The sequence below is a fragment of the Eretmochelys imbricata genome, chromosome 2 (assembly GCF_965152235.1).
Source record: "Eretmochelys imbricata isolate rEreImb1 chromosome 2, rEreImb1.hap1, whole genome shotgun sequence".
Lineage (NCBI taxonomy): Eukaryota > Metazoa > Chordata > Testudines > Cheloniidae > Eretmochelys > Eretmochelys imbricata.
The window spans coordinates 5,743,692-5,764,619 of NC_135573.1; the positions used below are offsets into that span (position 1 = coordinate 5,743,692).

Below are 20,928 nucleotides of genomic sequence, written 5' to 3' on the forward strand. Positions count from 1 at the left end.
GTATTTAAAAGGTGAAACCATCAGGTGCAACTGCAGGAAAGACTCGGTGAGATTTTGTCTGCTGCGGCCACCAGTTGTCTTGGCTGGATTGGTTGTTTCACTGCCTGGTGGAGTTCCTCCAACTCTAGGGAGCGGGTGGGATTTCCATCACTGGAAGTTATCAAGAGCAGCTCAGAAAAACACCTGCCAGGGATGGGTTAGTTATTACTTAGTCCTGCTTTGTGTGCAGAGGACTGGACTAGATGACCTACTGAGGTCCCTTTCAGTCCTACACTTCTATGATTCTCTCTCTCTCTCTCTTTCCACCATCTGACAGTGTCTGGTTAATGTTTATACCCCAAAGCCTTGTTCTAGCCAAGTACTTAAGCATATGCTTAATTTTAAGGACACTGAGTAGCCTCCACCTACTTAAAGTTAAGCATATGCCTGACAGCTTCGCTAGATTGCGGTGCAAATGGATCCATTGTTTTTTAAAGGAATAAACGTTGCTCTCGGGATTTCATCTCATTTAGAATCCTTTGATGTCTTCAAGTAAATATAAGATAGTGTGGCTAAGCAGTTCCAGTAAGTAATAGTTGCGAGCCAAGAAAACCATTAGAAGAGGCAAATATATATTCAGAGGCAATTCACAGCTATCTCACTGTCTGGGTTCAGACCACTGCAGGAAGCGGTGGTATTTAGATTACAGAACACATGCACAAATTCACAGGTTAGCCACACTTCCAAACATGTTCCCTCAATACAGTTCTGGTGTAAAGTGCTCATAAAAGGAAAACGTTAGCGTAATATACAGCAATCTTCCATTTACAAAGTACATAACAAGAACTGTTCCAAATATAAATAGAATCAAATATCCAACAATCAGAAAGGAAATTGTCCTGTTTGCTTACATGGGCAAAGGGGACCTGAATTCCCTGAGTCCTGCTCTAAAGCAGGTTGCAACACCTGGGTCATGTCTACGCTGGGGCCATTTGTGTTTTTCCTGCCGCTCCAACGGTTCGTACCAATGAAGGGAGATTATAGCACTGAATGGGCTCCCATGTTTTTACCCCAGCATCCTCTAACCCTGCTCTGAATCCTGTTTACAACTACACTACCAGTGGAGTGTTACAGTCCCGATTTTCCCAAGTGCAGAAACTCAAAGGCTTCACCTCGACTAGGATTTCACGGTGTGTTGTTAGCTAAGACATTATGACATGTTCTAATAGTCTAGTGCAGATATTACCATGTGCCGTATACACCGCTTTGTCTACACTACGACCTTTTAGAAGGCATTAGGAAAGCTCTTAGCTAACACCTTGAACCAGCACTCCTAGGACTTTGTGTAGATCAGGATTTCAAGAAGAGGCACAACCCATTTGCAGCTACAGAGATTTTGCAGCTACAGAGATAAGAAAAGCAGGGCCAGGGGATACTTTAGCACATGCGCTGCACTTTTCTTCTTCAAAGCACTTCAGAAACATCAGTGAATTACGGTAGTTCTCACACCCACCCCTGGGAGGTAGGTAGGTAGCATCTCCATTTCACAGCTGAGTAATTCAGGACACAGAGAGATTGTGTGACCTCAGTCACACAGTAATTCAGTGGTACAGCCATGATGGGAACGCAGGAGGCTCCTAGTCCTAACCTACTGCTCCGAAATACGCTTGGAATAACCCTGGTGATCACATTCATTCTGTCTAAAGACGGAGACAACATATGTATGTGGTGAAGCCTTATTTACTTGCAAACACCATGTTAGCCTCCCCCCACATGGCACTGATGTATTTCCCTACAGACAAATCCTAGGATAGGGTTGTTAATAAATGAATGCGGCTGGGGTCAGGGTTTTCTAAATAGTGCTATTGGGCATAAGCCTGGCATACCATGGGGTACCTTTATCTTTTGCAATACACCAGCAGGTTTTTCATTCACGGAGCCTGTTACTGAGCAGGTCCTGGGCTCCCTCTGCTGGCAGTGTTAGTGACTGAAGGCGTGTGGAGGCAGGGCTACTGCAAAGGACTGTGGGTACAGTGGAGGCATCAGCACATCAGCCAGTGGGGGTGGCTGTTTCAAATTCCTGCGGGGGAGGATGTTAGATGTGCTGATGCCCCAGATCCCCTGCAGGTTGGGCTGCACCAAAGTTTTGTTTTCCTGACGTTACCAGCCTCTGGAAATAACGTTTTTGAGTGAAAACTCCCTTCTAAAGACCAAAAGGTGCCACTCCCCACTGTCCTGGGGCTCTAGGTGCTACCCAGCCACCACCGAGCTCACTGTACCAACTGAGATCAGAGAGGGCTTTCACCAACTTAATAGGGTTTCTGGGGGTCCTTTCCTAGCCAGCTGCTTGGCTTGTTTGTCTAGGAAGCTGATGGCAATCTGGATCAGTCTCTTATCTGCAGCGGCATAAGCAGGGAAGCTGATGAGAAAGAGCACCTGCAGTGAGTACAGGACTTGGGTCTGTTTGGAGCACAGGTCTATTGCAGTCTGGAGAAGGACAGGTGGGGGAAAACAACATCTGGTTACTCATCCTTGGTATTGATTCCCAGGCCGCTTTCAGCTCTTAGCTTTTGGCTGCTGGCTTCGTTGTAGCTGATCCAATGCTGCACCTCCTCTGGAAGTTCTGGGGAGTCCACCTGGAGGAAAGAGAGGCAGGATAGATTGGTTCAGGGTACAGGTTTTACAGATTCCCTGCCAGTGTCACATACAAAATAACTCAGTTGATCTCCAAATCACCCTCAGTTCAGCAACATGCACTCCTCCCCTTTCTGTCCATTATGTTTTCCACAAGATTTTGGATATCATAGAATGGTAGGACTGGAAGGCACCGCGAGAGGTCATCCAGTCCAGTCCCCTGCACTCATGGCAGGACTAAGTATCAAGGACTAAGTATATCAAGACCAGTCGGATTAAACCATGGAGCGCACTGTAAGACTGAAATAAGTTCTTTAAAAAAAGAACGCTACAGGGCTGAAAATCTTACCGATTTTCTACTTGCTGCTCGTGTTTCTTAACTTTCCAACTCCCAAGCGAGGTCTGCTTTCCTCTCCTTACCAGTGATCGCAGCACTAGTTACAACATACGGCTGTGCTCTCTGTGTTACACAGCTCCACGGGCTGTGAGCTTCTCCGGAATCCTTTCTTAGCCTACATCGACTGCTGGGCCTCAAGAAACCCAGCTGCAGCTACCACATGGCCGCCTGCCACACCGATTGCAATAGTCCATTCTGGGCACAGTGCCAAAGACAGGAGTGAGTTCAGCAGGCACCTAAGTAGAAGGGGCCCGGTTTGCAGAGATGCTGAGCTCAGACAGCTCTCACTGATGTCAGGGGGGAGCAGCAAAAACCCAGCACCGCGGAGAGTCAGCTCACTTCTGTTCAAGGGGCTGAATTCAGATTCTAGGGTCTGAGTTGGGACACCCACGCTTGGCAATTTTGTCCTGTTGTTTCTGTTGGCGCCACACAGAGCTCTCAACATCACCTTCAGCTGGTGGATACTGATGTAGCTCCCCTGACTTCAATGCAGCTAAGCTCATTTACACCAGCTGCAGATCTGTCATTATAAAGCAATGTTTCTCTCGCTAGCAGAGTGATACTAACCTTATGCCATTTTTCTATTAACCCGTTACTAATAAATCCCATTCATCTACCTTTAAAAGTACAAAAAAGGCAATAACTGAAACATTTCTCGTATAGAAAAGTCCTTTGCAACTGAACAGGGATTAAACCAATACAATTTTACAGAAACTAAATAAACTTATACAGAAATTCACATAAAAAACAACAGGATTTTATGGAGAACTGTAGCCTATTAACATTGTGAAACTGGCTTACAGAATTTTATAGGGATTCATACCCTTGCTATAGAATTCTATAGACTGATTTAAATTTTTAAGGAAAGATTAGCATTCTCTAAACCAGTGTTTCTCAAATTTTTGTATTGGTGACCCCCTTCACACAGCAAACCTAGGAGTGCAATCCTCCTTTTAAATTAAAAACACTTTTTTTTTTTATTTAACACTATTATAAATGCTGGAGGCAAAGCGGGGTTTGGGAGTGGAAGCTGACAGCTCGTGACCCCCCACGGAATAACCTTGTGACCCCCCTGAGGGGGTTACGATCCCCCGTTTGAGAATCCCTGCTCTAAACCTCTACAATTTTCTGTAAGGGTGAAATTTAATTTTTCTTTAACAGGAATGTTGTCAGATTGAAAAAACTAAACAGAACAAAAAGTTCTGCACCCCCAAGCTTTCCCCCTCTCTGCTATGGTTGCCAAGCCTGTATTTGGTACGCTTCTGCTTCAGCATTGCGTGCTCCCCAAGGGCAAGGGGTGGGGTTAGCACGACAGCTCCTCACAGAGGGCAACAAGGCGAAAACTGGGGGCACCCCCTCCAAGGAAGTGGAGAGTGTAAAGAGACTGGTGCAGAAAATCAGGCAATTTCCCCCACAGATACAGGACAACTTCTCCCATTGCCTTTCTAAAGCAGTTCAGTCTTTCCGGAGCGATGGAAACCCGTGGTGGTGCTTGGAATGACAGACTGAAACAGGCCCAGGCCACTGGGAGCGGAGAAGTGCCCAGGGAATGTTTAAGGTCTTCACTAGGGAGCTAGACAATTTCAGACACCACCCAATCAGCCTGTGGAACTCATTGCCACAACATATCATTAGCAAGATTTCAAAGAGAGCTAACCGATGAGAAAATGCAGCACTATAACAGTAAATATTTTTTAAATCATAGCAGTTCTTTGGCAGGGATATAAGCCAACTTCTACCTACTGGTGATTAGAAGAAGGCTTTCCTGGGGATAAGTTATTTCGTAACTCCCTGCTGCAAGGAAGGCTTGCACCTTCCTCTGAAGCACCGGTCCTGAGCTTTGTCAGAGACTAGACAGGAACCTCCACGCTGGATCAGAGCAATGGTCCTGCATTGTCCTGGAAGAAGAAATGTTCTTGCTCTGGTGCTCAAAGGCCAAAGTACCTGCTGATCTTGTGTCAAAATCCTTACTCACAGAAGTACTGCCAAGGGAACACATTTGGTTCACAGCTACAACATAGAAAACTGGAATAAGTGGCCTGGGAGCCTTCCTCACACTGTGTAGCTGCGCGGATGCAAACCCCTAATGTTGACGCTAGCTTTTGCAAATCACGATTTACACTGTGTAATGTGTCTATGCTAGGAGTCCACACCCAAGAAAGGCCTGGTTCTCTATTGCCATGCGCCCTGATTTGTCATTTACTATCGTGCAAAGCAAGTGCAAAAAGGCTACTAATCGGTCACACTGGAAGGCGCATTGTGTATCCAACCTGTACGCATGCAAGAAACTAAGCTAGTCTCAAGGTAACAGGCTTCACACCACACACACTGACTGGAGAGCAGCTGGACACACCTGCTCATCTGAATAACAGCTTGGCAGGATGGGGCCTTTAAACTGCATGCCCTCTGAGGCATGGCCCTGGGTCTCTAAAGCACCATGAGCACCTACCAGACTATAATCAATCTCAGATAACAAATGATCATTGCTCAGAATAATAAAACCCAAGGAAGGAGGTTCCAACTGATAATGCAGCAGTGCTAGCGGGGACTGGCAGGCAACATCCTGCAGAAGCAACATGCACAAGGGCTACAAACCATGGGCATTATTTCTACAGGGGAGGATTATTTTTAACAGGTTTTTCTGAATGAACGGGCCAGGCCATGAGTGGATTGCAGACTCGTTGCAGCTGGGGCTGCTCTTTTGTCTGGTTGTGCAGCGCCTCACGCAAGGGGTCCTGGTAGACAACTAGGAGTCCTAGGTGCCGCTGCACTGCAAATAATAAATAATGTAACCCCCTTGGGGTTTGGAGAGCATGGCCCGTTTAAAACCTTGTCCTGAGGCAGGGGAAGGGCTGGCTGTTCCAGGGGTGTCGAGAGCGAGAGGACAGGCTGTGTGCGATTGTAGCTCCAAACATGAGGGCTACAGCGAACAGTCCTTCAAGTAGTGAAGCAGCCGAAAACCAGCCTGAAGCCTGGGAGGGACAGAGCAGCAGGAGCCAGGAGGAGTCCCTCACCAGGGAGGAATCACCTGAGAAGACCAAACTGGAGCCGGACCCAGTATCACTGTTGCCCAGAGCTGTCTGGGGCTTGTGACCTTGCATTGGGAATAAGGAGGGAGGCTGTGGCTGGCTAAGTGGGGCAGTGGGGGCTCTGTGTGGGTTTGCAGAGAGAGGCCGAAGGGGGCGCCAGAGGGGTTTGTTGTGGGAAGTCCATGGGCATCGAAAAGGGCCAGGAGCACCAAGACTCAGCGCCAGAGTGGAGCCCTGCCCAGGACTCCAGAACTGTGTGTAGACGCATTGCTCAGTGTCTGCCCTGTCAGACTGTGGTACCGCTGGGCCTGGAGGGCCATGTGCAGGCTGCCCCCGGGCTGTTTCTCTCCAGCCGTCCCTCTGTAACTAAATATTTCCCTTTCCCATAGTCACTGCTCTATTCCGGGGGGCGGGGAGGGGAGGGTGTTTGCTGCGGGGGGGAATGTGTGGAACAGGTGCCCCTGGGGCAGAAGGGGCTTTTCCCTGCTGCGTCCCTGTGCCCGCCTCTTCTTAGAATAGAATCATAGAATATCAGGGTTGGAAGGGACCTCAGGAGGTCATCTAGTCCAAACCCCGGCTCAAAGCAGGACCAGCCCCAACTAAATCATCCCAGCCAGGGCTTTGTCAAGCCGGGCCTTAAAAACCTCTAAGGAAGGAGATTCCACCATCTCCCTAGGGAACCCATTCCAGTGCTTCACCGCCCTCCTCGTGAAATAGTGTTTCCTAACATCCAACTTACACCTCCCCCACTGCACCTTGAGGCCATTGCTCCTTGTTCTGTCATCTGCCACCACTGAGAACAGCCGAGCTCCATCCTCTTTGGAACCCCCCTTCAGGAAGGTGAAGGCTGCTCTCAAATCCTCCCTCACTCTTCTCTTCTGCAGACTAAATGAGCCCTGTTCCCTCAGCCTCTCATCATAAGCCAAGTGCCCCAGCCCCCTGATCATTTTCGTTGCCCTCCGCTGGACTCTCTCCAATTTGTCCACATCTCTTCCGTAGTGGGGGGACCAAATCTGGATGCAGTATTCCAGCTGTGGCCTCACCAGTGCCGAATAGAGGGGAATGACCGCTTCCCTCCATCTGCTGGCCCTGCTCCTACTCATACCAATCCCCGGCCACAGCTGCTCTCTTGCCAGCGCCCTTGCCGGGCGGTTGTGCCGCCCTGGTGCCCGCTTCACCAAGGCCGCACCGAGGATGCTCCTGCGCGCACAGCCCCTGCCATGGAGGGGCCAGGCGCGGCCCCCCCGCCCGGCCTCACCTGTCTCTGGTACAGGTGCTGCACCAGGCGCCCGGGGCTGCTGCCGGCCACGTGCAGGCGGCAGAGCAGCAGGGCGCAGACGAAGCCGTCGCGGGGGCTCAGGAACCGCTGCTCCAGGTAGAAGGCGCGGGCGTCCCAGCCCAGCAGGCGGGTGCGCACGGCGAAGCGCTCGAAGAGGCGCAGCGGGCGGCGGTGGCGGGCGCAGGAGGCGGCCAGCGCGAGGCTGCCCCCCAGGGCGCGCAGGGCGCTGAAGATGCCGCAGCGCGCCAGGTGGGCGCAGCGCGCCAGGTCGGCCTCGCGCAGGTAGCGGGCGTTGTTCATGTGCAGCAGGCAGTCCAGGTCCGAGGGCAGCACCAGGCCCGGCCAGCTCTGCTCCTGCAGCACGTCCCGCAGCCGGGGCTGCAACCACCGGGCGCGCAGCACGGCCAGCGGCAGGCGCAGCAGGTACCAGGCGTCCAGCAGGCCGAACAGCGCGGCCCCCGCGCCCAGCAGCACCAGCAGCATCGCCGCAGGGAAGGGAGGGGGGATGCCCGGGCGCCGCAGCCTCCCGCCTGCCGGCAGCGTCCAGGGATGCCGGGAAGGGGCGGGACCCGGCAGCGGCTGCTTCCTCCCGGTGCTGCTCCGCAAGGCCCCGTTCAGTCCGCCCCCTTGCACCGCCCCTTTGCCTGCGGAGCCGGGGGCGCGGCGCCTTCGGCTGCACCGGCCAGCGAGATGGCCCCGCACTGGAGCAGGCGTCTCTCCCCGCCCGCTGCCTTCCCCCCCTGGCTGCTGCCGGCAGCCCGAGCTCCTCGGTCCACGAGGACTTATCACAAGCCCCGCTGCCCCCGGCCCTGGCGGTCGGACTTCTTGCAGCGCTGCTCTCCTGCCACCCCCCCCCCCGCCCCAATGTGTGCAGCCTTGGCACCCCCCCACCCCCGCTTCTCTCTGGTGATTGCAACCCTGGCTCCCTCCCCAGTCCTCTCCCAGCCCTGCGGAGGGTCTCCAGAGGCAGCTTGAGGGCTAGAGCCAACCCCCCTGGGTACGTGATTGAGCCAGGGTCCTTAGGGCATGTCTACACTTGCCATTTAAAGCGGGAAAAGTCCCTTTTTGGGGGCGCAAACCTCGTGGGAGCGTCTACACTTGCCAATGACTTTTTGCGGTGAAACTCAGAAGTTTCCCCACAGAAGGAAAGCCCCCTCCGCCAGAGGCGTACAGCTCTTACCGGGGATGCTCTTGCGGCCATGGGCGAGGGAAGACAGGCTCTCCCCCACAGGCTATCCCACAGTGCCTCGGCGACCAGTCTGGCCAGCGGCTCTGCTGCCCTGACGCCAGGTAAACAGACATCCACCCTGTAAAGCCCCGGGAACTTTGAAACTCCCCTTCCCGTTTTCTTGGCAAGTGCTCAGGTGCCATCTGGCCGGCTGACAATAGCTGCTCCAGGGAGCAAAGGATCCCCAGCTGGAGCAGTGCTGAGCTCCTGGGACTGATCAGTGTTTGGAGAGAGGAGGCTGTGCAGGGAGGCAGGCTGCCCCACAAACACCCCCCCCCCTTCCCCACAAAGCCATCCTCAAAATGGAGAGAGCTGCACTGTGGGATAGCTGCCCTAGAGCATCCGGGATGGAAATGCTGCAAATGTAGGAAGTAAGTGAGTACCCAGACCAGCGCTTTACTTTCACCGGTTCCCTATCACCGGTGAAACTGACAGCGCCAAAGCTCTGCAAGTGTAGACAGAGCCTTAGACGAAGTCACCTTTCCAGGGCTTGCCCCCTGACTTGAGCTTCCTGAGCCAGGCTCCCTCTGCAGATGGGCTGGCTGAGATTATGAAACCAGAAGAGAGCCCTGGGATGGAGTCTGATCTGCTGTGTTCGTTCAGATGGAATGTTTGGGCCAAAAAGGTCTTAACACAACCCAACCGTATTCAACAAGGTTTGGGGTTTGGTACACAGAGACCTCAGCTTGCTTAGTACCATGGCAAACCCACCACTGAATTGTTGTTTAACCTTTTTATTAAAGATACAGAAAAGAAGGAAAAAGTTCAAGCATTTGACATGGAAAGCGCTTGAGCATAAGTCAGGCTTTTAACTACATCCTTAACTACATCCCTACATTAACTTTTTCCTTTAGCGGGAGAGAGTTTTTAGAAGGAACCCACCCCTTGTCTGACAGTCTTTTAGATGCTATTCAAGACATGCTTTTGGGGGAAAAGTGATGGGCTGGGAGCTGTTAAAATCCAGTCTCATTTCCTGGAAGACAAAACAAGACAAGCACGCAAAAGGGCAGAGAAAAGAACAGCAAAGAGAGACATTTATCAGGGGGTAGCCGTGTTAGTCTGTATCCACAAAAACAACAAGGAGTCCGGTGGCACCTTAAAGACTAACAGATTTATTTGAGCATAAGCTTTCGTGGGTAAGATGGGGTGGGGTTTTTACCCACGAAAGCTTATGCTCAAATAAATCTGTTAGTCTTTAAGGTGCCAAAGAGAGACACTGTAACCTCTGTCTCTGGTGGTAACTCTCACATGCAACCTCAGAGCTGACAAAGAGGCCAGCACAGGGGCTGATCAGCTGCTCTGAGGCCTGGCAAACTCATGCCAGCATTGAGCTGTTTAGGGCAGTGCTTTTAGTCGCTTCTTTCTGGTCACAGGATTACAGAAGTGCTGCAAAATATGTCATCTTGGCTAGCTAAACTAGACTTTTATTATACAGATCGGAAAAAAGAGAAGGATAGAAACAAGAAGAAACATGGCGTTCTATTGGTCGGCCTTTTTGTTTGGACGAATGCAGTCTTTTTGTGCCTTTTCTCAGCAACATTTGTTGTTGTTGTTGTGACATCTTAGAAACTTTCACTTTCTTTTTACAGCAGAGCTCACAATCAGGGTGAATTTGTAGGCCCGTTGATTACAACAGACTTCCTGCCTAACACAGGCCATAGGACTTCCCTGAATGTTTGAACTAAAGCAGATTTTTCAGAAAAAAAAAAAAATCCAATCTTGATTGAAAAATTGCCAGTGATTCAGAATCAAGCACGACTCTTGGTAAATTGTTCCAATTCGCCTCTGTAATTACCCTCCCTGTTAAAAATTTGCACCTTATTGCCAAGTCTGAATTTGTCTAGCTTCAACTCCCAGCCATTGGATCTTGTTCGATTTTTGTCTGCTAGATTGAAATGCCCATTATCAAATTTTAGTTCCCTATGGTCAGATTGTTGTTCCCCATTGGAGGGGGGCAGCTGGTCCCTGGGCAATGGTTTGGAATTGTACAGGAAGAGATTGCAGAGCTGTTGAACGTGACTTTGCTTGTTGGATCCTTCCGCAGACCTGCCAGCCTGAAGAAGAGCCCCACTGGGCGGTCAGGGCCCCTGCCAGCTTCCCCCTTGTACAGACCACGGCAAATAATTTGACATGTTCAGACAATACAACGTGGAGAATTCAGCTCAGCTCATGTCGCCACTTCTGGCTTGGGATCTGCATCCAAAGGCCAGAGAGAAAATGTTGAACTCCAGTCTTTACAGTGTAGAATGGGAAGGGGGAATCGGGACCTTCTTTTAAAAAGGATAATGGTGAGGTTGGTCTGCTCTGGCGTTTAGAGTTCAGACTCTCTGAGGTATGGGCAGGAAGGGGGCTTACCAGTCTGAAATGGAGGGGAAGCAGTAACTGGAGGAGGAGACCTTTCTTTGCCTGAGGCAGTGTGCCCCCTCTAATGGTGGTAATCAGCATTTTTCACCCCTAGATCGCAAAGCACTTTACAAAGCTGTGCCAGCGAAGCTGTGTCCGTGTTACAGCTGGGAAAACTGAGGCACGGAGCAATGACCCCATGACTTGAACAGGGTCGCGCACGGAGTCAGTGGCAGAGCCATGATGAGAGGGCAGGTCCTCTGCCCTTGCCACAAGCTCGTGCTGTGACCCCTTGTGGGACTCCAAACATACAGGCCCAGTGCAAGGACCAGCTAGAGGCAGCGTGCAGCAGAGGACAGAGCAGACATCTTGCCCATCAGGTTTCTGATCAGTTTCCATGTGCCAGAGTTCATGGGAGTGACGCTGGACCTTACCCCGGATGGGAAGGTGACACAGAGGAAAGGCTGGTCAAAGTGAAACATTTATAACTGGAATTCAGGGCCTGCTGCCCAGATCTCCTTCCCTCATTTACGTGAGTCATCCTGTTGATTTCAGCGGGGCGGCTCACATGCCAAAGTCTTTGTCATGGGAATGAGAGTGGTGCAAAGTCCAAATTCTCCCTCCTAGATGGGACAGAGCTAGGAATCCCTGGCAAGCCATTTCTGAACTGGATCCGATTACGCTGGATCTAGTTTTACTGCAGAGGTAGGACAAATGTGCCTTGAAAACATTCTCAAGGGTTGGGGGGGGGGGGAGATCCTCAGCTGGGTCAGATCCTCAGCAGAGGACGTGCTCCATGAAGACTGGATCTGGCCCAGTAATACATTTCCCTTTTATTTTTTGGGGGGGGAGACAGGGAGGCGCGGAGGCAGGTGTCTGAAGCCAACTGGGAACTTGTCTGGGTTTTAGTGCAATTGAAAGTAAAGAACTGAGACCACTAGTTCACATCTGGCAAAGGGCAGGCAGGTTCCATACTAGCTGGACCTGCATTTCTGATGTGCACAACCCCCCTGCCCTTCCAACTCTGGGCCTCTCTCTTGAACTGTGCAGCGGGATTTGCAACCTAGAGAAACTCTCAGATGAGCCCTCAAACTCGTTTCGCTCATTGTTCTAAGCAGCATTTGAAAACCAACCTCTTGGGGTTCAAGCACGCAGAGAAAATGGGAGGTGGAAATTGACATCCCCAGAGAACAAGAAAAGAAGGACTTGTGGCACCTTAGAGACTAACAAATTTATTTGCGCATAAGCTTTCGTGAGCTACAGCTCACTTTATCGGATACATTCAGAACAGGGAATCACTATGTTAAGCTATTTATCGTACAGAAAGATGGGGGACTGCAGTGCTTGGGAGCTGCTAAGAAGAAATCAAATGTGGCATGATTGGGGTTAAATGCTGGATCCCCTGCACAAGAAAACAGGCTTTAGGTGAGAATTGGGGGGCACCCTGCATTTTCCCCTGACACCAGCCCTGCATGGCCCTACATGGATGGATTGGCTGGTGAGTTTCTGTAGTTCTTTGACCTGCCTGCCATGGCTCTGTCTTGCTCCTCCACCTCCCCCCAAGTACAGAACAGTGCCCACCCCCACACAGTCCCTGTCATCCGACCCTTCCTGCTACGCAGAACGGCCATGTCTCTTCCACGTCCCCATCCCTGGAGGGCTGCAGCGGCAGGATGTAGTCAATGCTGAAGAAACGTGTCCCCTTGATTAGCAGCTGGGAGCAGAGCGCTGCCCAGGGTTTCAAAGCTGGGTGGGTTTGATCTCCAAAGGTCCATTAAATTCCCGGCATCGATTGAAGAGGCCACAGTTAACTGAAGAAATATCTTCCTCAAGCGTCTAACAGTGCCACGCATTGGGCAGCGTGGTCAGGAGGATTTCTGTCTGAGACCCTGCTATACTACAGCATGACACTCAGGAGGGTCCAGAGAGTGGCAGCTGTGATCGCCACGGCACTGGCTCTCAGCCCTGGCACTCCCCCGGCATTGCACAGGTCGCTGTAACAGCAAGAGATGGGGTGGGACTCCCCAATTCCATCCGGGTCGGAATGCATGCACGTTTCAGCGCAGGATTTGGAGACGGTGATGTTCCTGAAAAAGGGGTAACCTGTAATGGATAGATTAGGAAAAAAAAGGGAGAGAGAAATGGTGAAGGGAGGTTTATAGATTTAGGGCCTGGTTCTCCTTTATGCTAAGGCTACTTTACACTGTCTTGGAAGTAGAAAGGGGCCTTAGAAGGGTAAGCAAACTATATCCAAAGGAGCCTGAGTGCAGGTGAGCAAAAAGCTCATTGGCTTTAGTTAGTATCTGTAATCCAGTGGTACCCACAGTGTGCCAGGTGCTCTGTACCTGCATGTGAAGACACAGTCCCGGTGCCAAAGTTGCATGGAATTCAGACCCAGGCACCAGCTGGTATTCCCGTCCTCTCCAGGGGCCTGATTCTGAATGGATGCCAGTGTAAATTAAGGGTAAAGTCACTGCATCTTATGACGGGGCACAGCCATATGAGCAGTACAGTAGTTTCTCCGATAATCACACAGTGCAGACGGTCAGTTCAGAGTGTGCAGAAGATGCTCCTGTAAAATTAGCACTGGCATGTTGTTGTTCTCCTTTGTAAACAACCAGCGCCGGCCAAAGCTTCTGTGAAGCAAAGTGAACAAAGGGAGTCCAGGTCCCCACAAGTTAGAGAGGTAAGATTGCCTGATACATAGAATCATAGAATAGCAGGGTTGGAAGGGACCTCAGGAGGTCATCTAGTCCAACCCCCTGCTCAAAGCAGGAATGAAGCATAGATGAAGCAAGTTAAGCAGAGAGAGCCCAGATCCTGGTGATTTACCACTAGGGTAGAGTTAAATAGACTATTCTCCTTCTTCTGTAAATTTGGATTTGGACTTCTCCATTTGGGTTCCTCAGAGACAGTGTAGGGGACAATCTCACACTGGCTGGGGAAGCGGGTAGAAGGAAAAAAGGGAAGAGGGTGCGTGAGAAGTTATAACCGAGATGCATTTCCTTTGCCTTGTTTATTTGCAGTGATTGGCTGAGACTTACCCGAGTCTACAGAATGCAAAGTTGTCTTGCATGCAGTGTCGTTCTTAGAGCAGTTGCTGACTGTGGTGCACGCAGAAAGATCCGTCGGTTCTTTGCAGGTGTAGCATCGCAAGGACTGGGCTGTCAAGAGGAACAAAATGGCATGCCTCTGAATAGATCTTAGCAGGTGCTGAGTGTGGCTCTGCTTTTTTGTCAGCTTTGGACAACCTGCAGTTGTGCTAAATGGCTGTTTAGAACATCAGATTCCCTCCCCCCCGCAGGGTACGTTGCTATTGTAAGTCACAGGTTCAAGTACCTTGATAACCAGCCATGTGCAATGGCATTTGAACCCAGAACTTCAGAGCTGAAAGCATGAACCTCTACCACTTGAGCTAAAAGACCAAGCTGTAGCTGGCTCATTGATTATTATTCTTTTATTTTGGAAGGACCTAAGATCCAGTGTCCCCTAGTTTGGGTTCCGCAATTTGAAAAGTGAAGGGATCTAGTATGAATCACCTGCCTGGCGATCCTCATTACTTCCTTGTAGGATTGCTACCTCTGAGGTTATACCAGGTGCCTGCGTGGTCAGTATTTTTGCCAAGCAGTAGACCCTTGTTCCTGTCCCGCAGGTTTATATACATGAGAGCCGGTGCTGGGAGCTGTTGTGTGTCCACGCACAAAGAGCAAGTTCCAGCCACCTGAAATGACTTTGCTTTTAGATTAAGAAAAGCAACAAAGAACAAAAGAGATGTTTCCTCGTGAGTGTGTGTGCATGCTGTAGTAAGATGAGGCCCTGAAACATAAACCCTTGTATCAGAGGCCTGGTATGAGGCCTAAGGCCTGAGCTAAAGTAATGGTCAAGACTTGGCTGACATAAAGCAAAGTTAAGCTGCGAGCCAGAGGCAGGCCCTGCTCACAGATGCTGGCAAGGAAAGGGCTGATGTTGCAAAAATACACATCCCTAAAGTATGACAGGTTTCAGAGTAGCAGCGAATACAGACTAACACGGCTGTTACTCTGAAGCCGTGTTAGTCTGTATCCGCAAAAAGAAAAGGAGGACTTGTGGCACCTTAGAGACTAACCAATTTATTTGAACATAAGCATCCGATGAAGTGAGCTGTAGCTCACGAAAGCTCATGCTCAAATAAATTGGTTAGTCTCTAAGGTGCCACAAGTCCTCCTTTTCTTTTTACATCCCTAAAAGGTACTGGACACTCGAGATACCAGAACACCCTGAGACTTGCACATTCCGCACACATAACAAGGAACAGGCGGACCCATCCTAAAGACAGGAGCAAAGGGGCAGTATGGTGGATGGCGTTGTTTTGTTCGAACCAACATGTACAAGGGGAGAGGCGGCACCTTGCTACGTAGAGGGGTTGCACCTCAGTACATCAGGAGCGCTGTGTAACTTGTTTGTACTTGTGTATAAGAATGCATCCCTGGGGCGGTGTGTCTGTCCAGCCTAGGGGGCAGTGGAGTGTCCCGCCACTGACTGAGCTGCGTCCATTGTCAGAGAGCACATATGGACTAGCAGAACTGTAGACATCGGATGCGGGGAGCTAGAAGACTGTGTTTCGTTTGACCGTAACCCTGGCCGGGTGCCTTCGTACCTTATCGGAGTCTGTGGTCTTTGGGGGTTCTCTCGGGGTCTGCTGTGTCAGCGATCTGCGCAGAGCCAGGGCAGCACACAGAGGGAACACACGCACGCAGCCGACTGCTATCAGCATTGGACAGAGCAGAGCACCACACTGGTGGCGTCTGACAACACGTGTGTGTGTATTCTGGACCAAACTGCAGCGGCACCAAGGGCAAAGTGGTTGCTGTCATTTCAAGGTGCTGTTCACATGAAACAAAACGGGTCTCAGTTATACCCCTACCATAGCACCCACTATCACTGGGCTCCAGCTTCCACTCCAAGGCCCCCTCGCACTTGCTCAGAGGGTTCTCAAAACAAATTCCTTTCAGGATGAATTTTTCTATGCACGTTCTCTCAGCTCAGAAGAGAATTCTATGAAGTTAGTTAGTTAGTTATTTTTTAGACTAACTTGGTTCAGCCACCATCTGAGTTGTGTATGTGTGTGTCAGTTGCACTGATGTAACTGAGATCAGAATATGGGCCAGTGAATTTCAGATTTACCCCAGAGTTACTGAGGACAGAGCGAGGACAATGCACTCCTTAAGGTATGCTATTGCTGTATAAAACCACTGATGATGTTACAGTTGTTTTGTAATATGCTAAGAGCAGCTGCTTGCACAGTCAAGACCTCTGACATATTTCTTCTTTCCTATGTGTCCTTTTTATAAACGTGATCAGTCTGGTAGTAGTTAAAAAAATGCAAGAAACGTTTCTACTGCCACCGCCTGGCGAAAATGTAGAAAGAAATGAATTTTGTTTCTAAGAATATATTACTTGGATCCAGGTGCTCTGTATGGACAATTCTCCATAGCCTCATACCTAGGGTAGTCATTTTGGCTGGAATTTTCAAAGGATGCTAAGGCAATTAGCTATCCAGTTCCTATTGAATTTCAAGGGGAGTTGAGCATGTAGCTTCTTTGAAAATGCCAGCCTCAAACTGTGCAGAGGGAGGGCAGAGTATGAAATGCTCCCATTTTGATTTGCAGATGCTCTCCACCTACTTTGCACAGGTCGGAATGACAATATAGGGTGGAAGGCTGTGGTAAATTAGGCTCAGTGGGCCAGATCCCACCTCGCAGGGTCCTAGAGTCCAGGCTTTAGCCCGAGCCAGAATGTCTGCACCACAGTTAAACAGCCCCATAGCCTGAGCCCTGTGAGCCCAAGGCAGCTGGCATGGGCCAGTGGCAGATTTTTAAGTGCGGTGTAGACATATCCTTGTGGTACGGGGCTAAAACCAGCAGTGTAGATGTTCTCCCTTGGGCTGGATCTCGGGCTCTGAGACCCACCCCCTTCTCTGGGTTTTGCAGCCTGAGCTCCAACCCAAGCGGGAACGTGTACACTGATCATTTTAGCCCCGGGTGTGAGTCCTGTGAGCCTGAGTCAGTTGGCCCAGGCTCTGAGACTCACTGATGTGCTATTTTTTTTTTTTTTTGCATAAAGATGGTTGTTAACATGTGGGATCAGAACTTCAGCAAGTATAAATCATGGCCCGGCCAGCGAATTTTGGTTGGGCCTGATTCTGACCTCACAACAGTTTTCCACTAGGGTAACTCCATTGACTTCAGTGGAGTTACTTCTGATTTACACCAGCTTAAAGGAGAAGAGAATCAGGCCCCCACAGTCCTTGGCAAATCAACCCTTCCCAGAGGAGCAAAAGGCCATTATTGCCATGGAGAGGGGGCCGTGGAAGGGACCAAAGAAGCACGGGGGAGAGGTTACAAAACTAAGCAACAATCCAATGGTGAGGAAAGAGTCCACGGAGAAGCAGAACAAGGGCATACAAAGGGCTGTGCAATGCTCTGGCCTGCACACCCTAGAGTGATTCAAGGGATCCCAGTTCAATGCCCAGCCATGCCCTGTCTCACTGCAGGACCTAGGGCAAGTCACTTTCCCCTCTCTGTGCCTCAATCTTTCCATCTGTAAAATAGGTCAGTGTCATGTCCCCCACCTATGGTATTTTAATATTAAGCAATGTTATGATACCCCAGAGGGAAATAACTAAGTATGTGGAATAGGTTACCTGGAAGGGGGCTGAAACAAGAACATGGGGCAGACCCTCAGCTGGGGTTAAATCGGTGCAGGTCTGGTGAAGTAAATGGAGCTCTGCTCACTTAACCCAGCAGAGGAGCTGGCCCATGGTATATAAATAAGTCCAGCAGATGGAGAGGATCGAGGAGTAGGGAGGAAAGGCAGGACAGCGCGAATCAGGAAAACCCCCAAGTGGTTAACTCTTGAAAGACTCCCGGGTTACACCTAAAGTCACAGCAGAGATGTCAAGAGAAACCCCCCAGCAGGCTGTTAAATCTCAGCACTGCCAGGGATGCGCACTGCAAGGATATATAACAGGAACACAAGGATCACAACAAGACTGGATCACACCCAAGCTTCATCGGGGCCAGGGTCTGTCCCTGACTGTAGCCAGAACCAGATGCTTCAGGGGAAGGTTCAGGAAACGCTATAGGAGGCATGTGTAGGATCATCTCCCCCATGAAGGTCTCATTCCAACCCCACTAGCTAGAGATGGGCTTAAATGCTGACTCCCATGGGTTACCACCTTTTCCAAAATTTGTGTTAGCATTAACTATCCGAGTTCTGGACATCCCTCCCCATCGTCTGGCCAACACTGATTTACAGACTGCCACCACAGTCACATAGCAGGTGGACGCAACCCATCCTGCACCTAAAGGACCAAACTGGGGGGCTAGGTGGAGCACGTGTCAGGTCCGATCCCTGCCTGCAGTTCCATGGCCTCCTTCCTGTCCTTTCACCCTCCCTGTTCCGCTGTGGGTCATGGATCTGGAGCAGAGAGGAGGATCCCTCGGTTCCCATTCTCCCTTGCCCTGTTACCTTGTTAGTTCTTTACACCAGCGTAGAGGGGATGTGAGATGTGACCACTCTGAGGCAATTGCATTACACAGGTGTGGATGCCTGCACCAAGTGCAATGCAGGACAGAAGGAGAGCCTCCCTCTTCTGCTGTCAGTAAATGCCCGGCCGGGAACATCCCCCCCATTTCCCTTCCCCAAAACCTTCCTTTCATTTTGCCTGATTATTTTGTCAAATAGATAACAACACTCCCACCCTCTCTCTGGGCTGTCCAGACCTTTGTCCAGCGCAGCCGCACACTGGGAATGTCACAGATAAATCACTGCAGTCCGGGGAATCCAGGTGAAGCCCCTGCAATCTTACCTAGCTCCACGCACACAAGGCCAGCCAGCAGAAGAGCCAGAAGCACCTTCATCCTGAGCAGACCCTCAGCCTGGACGGCCAAGAAGAGCAAGAACTGCTCACAGGTAGCTTTCTACTCTTCTCCTCTGCAGGTTACTTCCCGTCCTCCGCTGGTTCTGATTAGAGCCTTCCCCAGACCTGTAGTGGAACAAGTTCCTTGAGTGATCTTATCGCAGCAGGGCCCCGCCCTCTTCCTCCCCCATCCCTGCACATCCTGAAGCTCTCCAGGGCTGAAAATAGCAGTACAGAGGGGTTATGTTCAGGGACCTTTGCATTGGTTGGGGTGGGGTGGGGTTGTACCCTCCCCATCAGACAAGAGCAGAGGGGTTCATACAGCTCATCCCCCTGCACCGGAGTGACTCTTCGTGCCAGCTCCTTGTGCCACACTGATGCCCCTCACTGACCCTCTTCGCTTTCGCAGGCAGCTCGGGGCCCCTGAGAGATAATGGCTCTGGATGAAACGGTCTTTAGAAGCTCTGGGCGGCAGGGAGTGAAGTGGCACCAGGGAAGTGAAGCAAGTCCGACAGCATGGACAGTCCTGCAGTCAGACTGCTAGGCTGGGACTTGGGCGACCAGCGCTACACTCTGCCACAGACTCCCTGTGTGACCTTGGGTGGGTCACTTAGCCTCTCTGTGTCTCAGGGGACACTGCTGCTCCTTGCTCCCTCCCCTGTCTTGTTTACTCAGATTGGGAGCTCTTTGAGGCCGGGCTGCCTGCCACTTTGTGTTTGTACCGCCCTGAGCAATGGCAGGTGCTCCTGGAATGCAAGGTACAATATTCTTTGCTCTCTCTTCCCTGTTTGCTGTACACTGGCCTCCGTTACTCCAATCCTAGCAGTGACAGGATAGCAACTCCTCTTCCCCTCAGCAGCCTCCAGGCCTGGAAGAGTTTATTTGCCCGTTCTGCCCTTCTCTAGGCCCCACTGCTCTCAGACTAAGCCAGCCCTCCTCTCCAGGGCTGTCTAGGACCTGATATGGCCCCTCCTCAACACTCACGTGCTACACAGCAGGAACTGAGGCATGGTCAACAAAGGGACTCACCTGAGCATTAAGCTCAAGTCACCTGATTCCCAATCCTGGGCCTTGACCACTGGCCTGTCCTTCCTCCCTTGAGGAAGCGTTATCAGGAAACCAACCCCTCCCGATCTCCACCCTTGCCTGGTGCAAGCCCTCATGTGATAGGGCACAGCTGGCTCACCCTGCTCTGAGCAAGCCTAGATGATAATCATAGAGGTCGTGATGGTGAGGAAAAGCCAGGGACAGTCCACATTAGCTCTCTGACTAGTGCTACCCACTGGTGGAGCTGCATCAATGCAATAGCCAGAGGTGGGGAATCTGCTTGGGATCCACCTGGGGAGGGTCTTCTGGGATTTGCTGAGTGGTGGGGGATGTGCTGGGATTCTGGCCTCTTTACCCAGAAGTGGTACCATGGAGGAGCTGCACCTTGGCCCAGAATCTTCCTGGCTATTCAAAGTCCAAGGGAACACGAGAGTTTTTAAAGACAACGCTATTGATAGTGATCGCAGTGATAGAAAACGGTTGTGGAATGGGTCGATGGGGTCTCAGCAGCCAACAGTTTAGGAGCCCAGGAGAGCTGGCTGTATTTCAAAGAATCCCTATTGAGGTTACAGGGACAAACCATCCCGATGTGTCGAAAGAATAGTGAATATGGCAGGCGACCAGCTTGGCTTAACAGTGAAATCCTTGCGGATCTTAAACATAAAGAAGAAGCTTACAAGAAGTGGAAGATTGGACAAATGACCAAAGAAGAGTATAAAAATGTTGCTCAGGCATGTAGGAATGAAATCAGGAGGGCCAAATCGCACCTGGAGCTGCAGCTATCAAGAGATGTTAAGAGTAACAAGAAGGGTTTCTTCAGGTATGTTGGTAACAAGAAGAAAGCCAAGGAAAGTGTGGGCCCCTTACTGAACGAGGGAGGCAACCTAGTGACAGGTTTCAGAGTAACAGCCGTGTTAGTCTGTATTCGCAAAAAGAAAAGGAGTACTTGTGGCACCTTAGAGACTAACCAATTTATTTGAGCATGAGCTTTCGTGAGCTACAGCTCACTTCATCGGATGCATACCGCACGGTATGCATCCGATGAAGTGAGCTGTAGCTCACGAAAGCTCATGCTCAAATAAATTGGTTAGT

At 50.7% G+C, this 20,928-nt stretch overlaps 2 protein-coding genes across 2 annotated transcripts; both read right to left on the reverse strand.

Annotated features, from left to right (window-relative positions):
* Positions 1–608: 608 nt before the first annotated feature.
* THEM6 (thioesterase superfamily member 6) lies at positions 609–7,849 on the reverse strand. The gene is made up of 2 exons (XM_077808819.1): positions 7,298–7,849; positions 609–2,615 (listed from the first exon to the last, which is right to left on the reverse strand). The coding sequence occupies exons 1-2, from the start codon at positions 7,799–7,801 to the stop codon at positions 2,502–2,504; spliced, it is 618 nt and encodes a 205-aa protein (XP_077664945.1). The 5' UTR covers positions 7,802–7,849; the 3' UTR covers positions 609–2,501.
* A 4,937-nt stretch (positions 7,850–12,786) lies between these two features.
* Positions 12,787–18,790, reverse strand: LOC144260263 (ly6/PLAUR domain-containing protein 2-like). The gene is made up of 3 exons (XM_077808820.1): positions 18,739–18,790; positions 13,934–14,053; positions 12,787–12,992 (listed from the first exon to the last, which is right to left on the reverse strand). Exons 1-3 carry the CDS (start codon positions 18,788–18,790, stop codon positions 12,787–12,789), a joined length of 378 nt encoding a protein of 125 aa, XP_077664946.1.
* Positions 18,791–20,928: the final 2,138 nt, after the last annotated feature.